General features: G+C 43.4%; 1 protein-coding gene across 1 annotated transcript; it reads left to right on the top strand.

Moving 5' to 3' along the window:
- The first annotated feature begins 2,553 nt into the window (after positions 1-2,553).
- Positions 2,554-4,730, top strand: LOC110150867 (androgen-binding protein homolog). The gene is made up of 3 exons (XM_020913937.2): positions 2,554-2,636; positions 3,136-3,317; positions 4,501-4,730. Exons 1-3 carry the CDS (start codon positions 2,567-2,569, stop codon positions 4,600-4,602), a joined length of 354 nt encoding a protein of 117 aa, XP_020769596.1. The 5' UTR covers positions 2,554-2,566; the 3' UTR covers positions 4,603-4,730.
- The last annotated feature ends 4,854 nt before the right edge of the window (positions 4,731-9,584 follow it).

Genomic DNA, 9,584 nt, shown 5'->3' with positions numbered 1-9,584 from the left:
ACCCAGAGGGATCGGGTGGAGAGGGAGGTGGGAGGGGGGACAAGGATGGGGAATACATGTAAATCCATGGCTAATTCATTTCAATGTATGACAAAAACCACTGCAATAATGTAAAGTAATTAGCCTCCAACTAATAAAAATATTTTAAAAATGCAAAGGCAAAAAAAAAAAAAAAAAAAGAGTCTTCTCCAATACCACAATTCAAAAGCATCAATTTTTCAGCGCTCAGCTTTCTTCACAGTCCAACTCTCACATCCATACATGACCACTGGAAAAACCATAGCCTTGACTAGATGGACCTTTGTTGGCAATGTAATGTCTCTGCTTTTTAATATGCTATCTAGGATGGTCATAAGCTTCCTTCCAAGGGGTAAGCGTCTTTTAATTTCAGGGCTGCAATCACTATTTGCAGTGATTTTGGAGCCCCAAAAAATTAAGTCTGACACTGTTTGCATTTTTTCCCCGTCTATTTCCCATGAAGTGATCGGACCAGATGCCATAATCTTAGTTTTCTGAGTGTTGAGCTTTAAGCCAACTTTTCCACTCTCCTCTTTCACTTTCATCAAGAGGCTTTTTAGTTCCTTGTCACTTTCTGCCATAAGGGTGGTGTCATCTGCATATCTGAGGTTATTGATATTTCTCCTGGCAATCTTGATTCCAGCTTGTGCTTCTTCCAGCTCAACATTTCTTGTGATGTACTCTGCATATAAGTTAAATAAGCAGGGTGATAATATACAGACTTGACGTTCTCCCTTTCCTATTTGGAACCAGTCTGTTGCTCCATGTCCAGTTCTAACCGTTGTTTCCTGACCTGCATATAGGTTTCTCAAGAGGCAGGTGAGGTGGTCTGGTATTCCCATATCTTTCAGAATTTTCCACAGTTTATTGTGATCCACACATTTTATTTACTTAATCATTTATTTTATTAGTGTGGATTGACACATATTATTGTGGGCTCACACATATTAGTGTGGACTCACACATATTACTGTATACTTTGGGTTATCATCCAATACTCTGTTATTTGTATTGCCCATCAAACCTTTTCCAATTTGGCAGTAGGAGCTTCTCAGACTTTCTTTTAGAATTTCAAGGTCCATTTCATCATATTTGTGCAAGCAAACTGCTCTCCTATTGTGAAAGTTTGAGTTTGACTCTTGACAGAGTTTTCACACACGGAGTGCTGCCGCTGGTGAACCCAGAACTCTTGGCCTTAGAACTCCCATCCCTAGTGGCCTGTAGGACTGTGGACCTCAGAGTCTCTGATACAGGAGACAAACCTTACAACTCCACAGGTATTCACTGATGTTTCTGGATAAACTGTGCAGTTCAGGTACCTCTTGAGATCAGGTTTACTGATGGAAGAGGATGAGAGCCAGAAAGGGCAAGGTTAGACTGCTAGGGGTCAAGAATGTGCCTAGGAACTTGCTCTCTTAAGGATTTGAGAGAGACTGGTAGCATGATGTGAAATTAACAGAATTAGAAGCCTGGCAAAAACCTACATGGCCATAAGTCCTATGAGTTCCTTGTTGGGAAAATTTTGGAGCCCAAGGTTGGTTGTCCACCATTGCTTGGGGCCCAGTCTAGATACTGAAGATGCTAAGATATTCGAAGGCTTCAGTAAGGCCCCTTCAGTAAGGTCACAATGCACAATTTTATGTGCATTTTCATCTCCAGGACTTAACCTTGGGGAAAAAGGAAGGATTCTGGATGACCTTTTTTCTACCTGACAGTGGTGTAGACCTGTCCTTGGCTCTTTTGTGACTCTATCAGCTTAGTTTGGGAGAGTGCTGCCCTTGGAACCAGGATAGGTTGGGGGAAGGTTGATCAGGAAAACAGGTGATCATCGGGGCTGGGACAACAGAGCATTTGGCTCCAAGTGGAATCACTTAGAAATGTCAGTGTTGCCATAATCACAGCCTCTGTTCTCTGGTGCTGAATAGAAACACAGAAATAGAATTTTGGGTGAGGCAGAAAAGAATAGCTTTTATTGCTTTGCCAGGCAAAGGTGGACACAGTGGGCTAATGTCCTGAAGACCATGTGAACCACCTTGGAGCAGGTCGTGAGGAGTTTTATAGTGTTTAAGGGGCAGGGCATGATCAGCTGGTGAAGAGTTCTTGGATGGGTTGGCATCAAGCATCATCAACATTTTGGTTTCAGCCAGTTTAGGGTCTATGTTCTTGTGCTCAGCAGATTTCATCTGGAGGGGGGTATACTTTCTGTAAAAACAACTTAGGAATGTGTGTCAGGCCTTTGTATGTTTTAGGAAACTTGGAGTTTGGCAATTCTGTTATGTTGCAGAATTATAGTCTAAATCGTTACTAGTTCCCCAGCCCAACAGCTATTCTTTGTTTCTACATCTTCACATTTCCCAGTCTTAGCTCTGCTCTCAGAGTAGGAAGGGCTTCCACTGTAAATACCCCAAGGGCCTAGGGAGCCACCTGTGCCAGGAGCCTTGCCACAGGCCTGTGTTCCTCCTGGGAGGGGCATGGGCTGGGTTCAGGGAGCTAGTTGTATATAAAGTGACAGAAACCCTGCCCTGAGCAGAGGACTCCAGCCACTGCCATGATGAAGGGACTACTGCTCGTGCTGGCCTTGCTGGTCACCAGAGAGCTGACCTTTGAGATGCGTGAGGGTAGGAAGGAGAGTCTGGATGGTCCTCCTGATCCTTGCCTGGTGCCGTCTCACTGCATCCTTCACAGTCCTGTCCAAGCCGCTTCAAGGGGCAGATTCTGAGGGCAGGTGACTGATCAGTGCCCAGGAGTCCTGCACAAACCCCTTGAGGCTTTCAGTCTTTGGATGGAAGGAGTGGTGAGGGATTGGAAGGGTCATTAGCTATGCACACACTGGAGGATAGTTAGTTTGGGGGTAGTGGTGCTCATTGGAAGGGAGGAAGCAGGCTGGTATGCCTGGGACAGTGGTCAAGGGCAGAGGGGTCTCCAGGCCTACTGCCTCTTACTGCTCCCTTTGCTGGGAGGTTTTCTGTCTGGAATGTAAACAGTCCTGGGAGAGGGTGGGTCTCTGTGGGAGGTGAGTCTGGAAGCTTTGGATGTGAGTTCTATCAAGTCGTGAGAAACAGGAACCTCCTACTCTGGTAATCCTCATGTTAAGGTGCTTTCTGTCTGTGCTTTCAGCGGAAGCCTGCCCTGTGTTTTATGGAGCGATTGGTACGGTGTTTCTTGGAAGCAAAACATTGTTGAACTCAACGTTTGATTTGGTTGATGCTACGGATGAGGAAAAGGAAGCTATGGGAAAACTCCTGGATTGCTTCAATGAGGAGGGATTTCGTGCCAGGCTTTTCATTATAGAACTTGTGGTAATTTACTCTCTTCATCCCCTACCCTTCCCTGCCCACTCACATACATAGTGCAGTATGCCACATGGGAATAGATCATGCAGTCATGGGATATGTGACAGACAAGAGCTATAAACAAAGAAACACATAAACCCTTTGTTTCACCCTGCAACACCTGTAATATGCAAGTGCAGTCCATCTGCACATCCAGCATCTTGTTACTGAATATGCCTGTATCATGCCAGTCAGCTCACACACAGAATAGGGTTGTAATATCAATGCAGTAGGCCAAGTGTCTTGAGTCATGTGATTTTTTTCCCTCAGTGAGAGGAGCTAGTATTGGAGGAGTAGAATTTTAATGTTTGGCAGAAAAGGAAGCATTCAGCTCACACACGTGTAAGAGTCTTGTCAGCTCTACTTTAGGAATATTGAAAAGGACTCCCTGGCTTTGTGAAGTTTCTGGCCAGTGGTCTCGTCACCTCTTGTTCCCACTCTGATGGCCATTGCTCTGGCTCAGAGCCCCATTTCCACCCACATGGTCTCCATGTCCACAAGCCAGAATTTTCACTGTGGTGTTTCACTGTGGTGCCTGAGGCTCCTGAGGAGGATTCTAGGTATCTGTGACTGCTCACCTAAGCAAGCAGTGTATCTCCCAAAGAATCATCTTTCCTTTTTTGTTCTTGTCAAGTAATACTGGAGATTGTGAATAGTCTTTCTCAACACATTTTCCTCAAATTGTTGGTTGTTCAAAACGAGAGGTTTTCTGCAAAGAGAGTTTCATGCAGTGATAGGAGCATACAGAGCACCTGGGTTGTTTACGACACCTGCATGCACATTCCATCCGCCCAGCACACCTGAGAGAAGAGGCTCGGGTGCAAGAGGTGTGACCCACACCGTCTCCAGCACCTTGCTCCTACCTCAGGACTAGTTCCAGCTGTGCCCTGATGACCCTCGTCATCTCCTCCCCTCCCTGGCATGGTTGGTGGCTCTGTCTCCCTCCTGACACCTGTGCCTGGGCTGTTAGGGAGCCATCCTCCCCCTGGTGCCTGCTGGCAGCCCCTTCTCCAGTGGTGGGTCTGTGGGCAGAGGTTCTTTCTGGTGATGGGGCTGAATCCCTGAGGGTGAGGTATGAGGTGATCCTGGGAGACAGGATAGCCTAGCTGTGGGCTCAGGTCCTGTCTTTTCTCCTCCTATTCCCTCCCAGAGTTCCATCATTTTCAATGAGGATTGCTCTGGCTATAGAGTGTCCACAGTGGTGAGCACTGTTTCAGGATTACTTCTCAGTGTGACGTCTTTGGTGAGATGATGTTTGCCAGGGATGCCAGCGTGCACTCAAGCTTCCTGCCCTGTTCTCAACTGAAGCTGGAATCCAGAGACCTGTCCCACCTCGTGTGGTCTCTATGAGACTGACTCTAATAAAATCACTGCAGCATTGCTCAGTGTGCCAAGTGTGTGTGTGCTCTGGGGAGGATGTGAGGCAGGAGGTCTTGGGAGATGGTGAGAAGTGACACATGTGATCATTGAGAGCATGGGGGACAGGTTCAGACAGAACAAGGATAAACCTAGGCCCTGTCCCTGGCAAGCTGTGGATACTTGGGCAAGTTTGTTTAACTTTTTCAAGTCATTTTGTCATCTGCTAAATGGGGATTGTATGTCAAGATTAAGCCAGTAACATAGTTTATAACAAGATTATAGCCAATAGCTTGGAAGGATAAAATTATTGTTTGTGGACACAGATAGCATATCTCCTACTCTGGCCTTCAGCACAGTGCCAGAACTACCAGTCCTTTAAATGTCCCTCTGATTATTGAAGGGTGACTCCTGAGATGACCTGAGAGGGTCATCACAGGTCCCCTCTTCCTCCTCGTGGCATTTGCCATTTCCTACTTCTAGTCTGACATTTCTTCAGGGACACTAAGTGCCACTGCTGTTCTTGGTCCTGCCATGGGGACCAGGACCTCCATGAAGTGTTGGACCAGGAAGAAGGATGTGTATAGAAGAAACTACCCCAGTGAGAATGTTGTTTCTGTGGAAGCAGCTCATGCTATGAAGTGTGAATTGAAGGATGTGCCATATGGGGACACATGTCCTAAACTCTCCAACCTACTTGTAAAAGCATGAAATAGGTAGTTGCATTACAATAGGAGATTTGTGAAGCTACCAGGATGGGAGTAGGTTTTATTCAGTTTCTTAGGGTCTAGGTCATTGTCAGGCTACTCTCAGTATGACCCACAGAAAGAGTGGCATAACTGATAAAAATCTCTCTACCTTCTGGCCAGGCAGATGTACTAAGGTCACATATCAGGAGTTGAACTTGAGACTTGATGCTAAGTAGCCAGGGCCTTGAGCCCTGGATCTTCTTTGACCTACTGCCTAAATTAGGCATTTAAATTCACTGTTTGCTCTTCCTACACCTTGATTTATATCTACCAAGTTCTGGACACTCTGCTGAAGTTAGTATTAAGTGTTCAGGTCATACTATGAAAGTGAAATTCGTGCTGTTGTGTCTGACTCTTTCTGACCCTATGTAGCCTGCCAGGCTCCTCTGTCCATGGAATTCTCCAGACAAGAATACTGGAATGGGTAGCTGTTCCCTTCTCTGGGGGATCTTCCCAAACCAGGGATCAAACCTAGGTCTCCTGCATTGCAGGGAGATCCTTTACCTTGTGTGAGCCACAAGGGAAGCCCTCAAGTCATACTAAAGAGGTCTAAAATTTTGTTGAAATGTACAAGATAAAAATTGAACAGATTAAGGGTTAAATCGTATCCTTGTATGAGATAAACTGACATCATAGCAATGTCAACCCTTCCCAAATCCATCTAAATTAACCTTTGTTCTCATGAAGATTAACTTAATGTTTACTCCCAGAAACTAAATTTTTGAAGTCAACCAAAAAATTGAGATAAATTGAAACTATCCAGAGGATTGTTCTCACCACATTTTTGCAACAGAAATAAAAGTCTCCATAAATTGTCAAGTTTTAGTGGAGACTAGATACATGGTCATACTGAGAGAAGAGAAAATCCATACATAGAGTCAAAGTTAGTTTAAGATATAATAATAACAGTTTATTGAATCTTGAAGAAAGAATGGGTATTTTTAAGAATGGCATTGAGAAAAATGAGTTAACATTAAAAAAATCTAGATGGATCTGCAGAGCCTTTTTCTGTGGATGTATGTGGAATAATGATTTAATTGCCATAATTCTAATGTTTGCTTATTCATTTGTCACAGCCCATTTCTTCTCAACCCCCTCCCCACTCTTTCAGTTTAACTTTCATGACATCACAGTTTCTTGTTTTTCTCCTGCTTTACTGGAAGATACTTCTCAGGTCTTCCAGGTTGTATCCTATATCCAAGTTCATTCTCTTTGCATCTCTTCTTTCTTATATATGCTCACTTAAAAAATTTTTTTAAAATTTATTTATTTTTTAGAATGAGTTAGGAAGTTTACCTTCTCTGCAATTTTCTGGAAGAGTTTGAGTAGCATAGGTATTAGTTCTTCCTAAATTTTTGGTAGAATTCAGCTGTGAAGCCATCTGGTCCTGGGCTTTTGTTCGCTGGAATATTTCTGATTACAGTTTCAATTTCTGTGCTTGTGATGGGTCTGTTAAGATTTTCCATTTCTTCCTGGTTCAGTTTTGTAAAGTTATACTTTTCTAAGAATTTGTCCATTTCTTCCAAGTTGTCCATTTTATTGGCATATAGTTGCTGATAGTAGTCTCTTATGATCCTTTGTATTTCTGTGTTGTCTGTTGTGATCTCTCCATTTTTATTTCTAATTTTGTTGATTTGATCCTTGTCCCTTTGTTTCTTGATGAGTCTGGCTAATGGCTTGTCATTTTATTTATCTTCTCAAAGAACCAGCTTTTAGCTTTGTTGATTTTTCTATGGTCTCTTTTGTTTCTTTTGCATTTGTTTCTTCCCTAATTTTCGTGATCTATTTCCTTCTACCAACCCCAGGATTCTTCATTTCTTACTTTTCTAGTTGCTTTACATGTAGAGTTATGTTATTTATTTATTTTTATTTTTGGAAGCTAATTACTTTACAATATTGTATTGGTTTTGCCATACATTGACATGAATCCACCATGGGTGTACATGTGTTCCCCATTCTGAACACTCCTCCCACCTCCCTCCCCATCCCACCCCTCTGGATCATCCCAGTGCACCAGCCCTGAGCTCCGTGTATCATGCATCGAACCTGGACTGGCAATCCTTTTCACATATGATAATATACATGTTTCAATGTCATTCTCCCTAACCATCCCACCCTCACCCTCTCCCACAGAGTCCAAAAGACTGTTCTATACATCTGTGTCTCTTTTGCTGTCTCGCATACAGGGTTATCATTACCATCATTCTAAATTCCATATATATGCATTAGTATACTGTATTGGTGTTTTTCTCTCTGGCTTACTTCACTCTGTATAATAGGCTCCAGTTTCATCCACCTCATTAGAACTGATTCAAATGTATTCTTTTTAATGGCTGAGTAATATTCAATTGTGTATATGGACCACAGCTTTCTTATCCATTCATCTGCTGATGGACATCTATGTTGCTTCCATGTCCTGGCTATTATAAATTGATGTGATGAATATTGGGGTACACGTGTCTCTTTCAATTCTGGTTTTCTCAGTGTGTATGCCCAGCAGTGGTATTGCTGGGTCATATGGCAGTTCTATTTCCAGTTTTTCAAGGAATCTCCACACTTCTCCATAGTGGCTGTACTAGTTTGCATTCCCACCAACAGTGTAAGGGGGTTCCCTTTTCTCCACAGCCTCTCCAGCATTTATTGCTTGTAGACTTTTGGATAGCAGCCATTCTGACTGGTGTGTAATGGTACCTCATTGTAGTTTTGCATTTCTCTAATAGTGACTGAGTGGTATCTCCTCACGGCTGCCCCTCCTGACCTTGAACGTGGAGTAGCTTCTCTTGGTCCTCCTGCACCCACGCAGCCACCGCTCCTTGGACGTGGGGTTGCTCCTCTCGGCCGCAGCCCCTGACCTCGGGGGTGAGATAGATACCAAGGGAACATTCCATGCAAAGATGGGTTTGATAAAGGACAGAAATGGTATGGACCTAACAGAAGCAGAAAATATTAAGAAGAGGTGGCAAGAATACACAGAAGAACTGTACAAAAAAGATCTTCACGACCCAGATAATCATGATGGTGTGATCACTCACCTAGAGCCAGACATCCTGGAGTGTGAAGTCAAGTGGGCCTTAGAAAGCATCACTACGATCAAAGCTAGTGGAGGTGATGGAATTCCAGTTGAACTATTTCAAATCCTGAAAGATGATGCTGTGAAGGTGCTGCACTCAATATGCAAGCAAATTTGGAAAACTCAGCAGTGGCCACAGGACTGGAAAAGCTCAGTTTTCATTCCAATCCCAAAGAAAGGCAATCCCAAAGAATGCTTAAACTACCACACAATTGCACTCATCTCACACGCTAGTAAAGTAATGCTCAAAATTCTCTAAGCCAGGCTTCAGCAATACATGAACTGTGAACTTCCAGATGTTCAAGCTGGTTTAAGAAAAGGAAGAGGAACCAGAGATCAAATTGCCAACATCTGCTGGATTATCAAAAAAGCAAGAGAGTTCCAGGAAAACATCCATTTTTGCTTTATTGACTATGCCAAAGCCTTCGACTGTGTGTATCACAATAAACTGTGGAAAATTCTGAAAGAGATGGGAATACCAGACCACCTCACCTGCCTCTTGAGAAACCTATATGCAGGTCAGGAAGCAATAGTTAGAACTGGACATGGAACAACAGACTAATTCCAAATAGGAAAAGGAGTACGTCAAGGCTGTATATTGTCACCCTGCTTATTTAACTTATATGCAGAGTACATCATGAGAAACACTGCGCTTGGATGAAGCACAAGCTGTCATCAAGATTGCCGGGAGAAATATCAATAACCTCAGATACGCAGATGACACCACCCTTATGGCAGAAAGTGAAGATGAACTAAAAAACCTCTTGATGAAAGTGAAAGAGGAGAGTGGAAAAGTTGGCTTAAAGCTCAACATTCAGAAAACTAAGATCATGGCATCTGGTCCCATCACTTCATGGGAAATAGACGGGGAAACAATGGAAACGGTGTCAGACTTTATTTTTGGGGGCTCCAAAATCACTGCAGATAGTGACTGCAGCCATGAAATTAAAAGACGCTTACTCCTTGGAAGGAAAGTTATGACCAACCTAGATAGCATATTAAAAAGCAGAGACATTACATTGCTAACAAAGGTCCGTCTAGTCAAGGCTATAGTTTTTC

Source organism: Odocoileus virginianus, chromosome 20, assembly GCF_023699985.2.
Source record: "Odocoileus virginianus isolate 20LAN1187 ecotype Illinois chromosome 20, Ovbor_1.2, whole genome shotgun sequence".
Classification (NCBI taxonomy): domain Eukaryota; kingdom Metazoa; phylum Chordata; class Mammalia; order Artiodactyla; family Cervidae; genus Odocoileus; species Odocoileus virginianus.
Note: the sequence above shows the minus strand (reverse complement) of the source record. Positions and strands in the feature narration are given on the sequence as shown.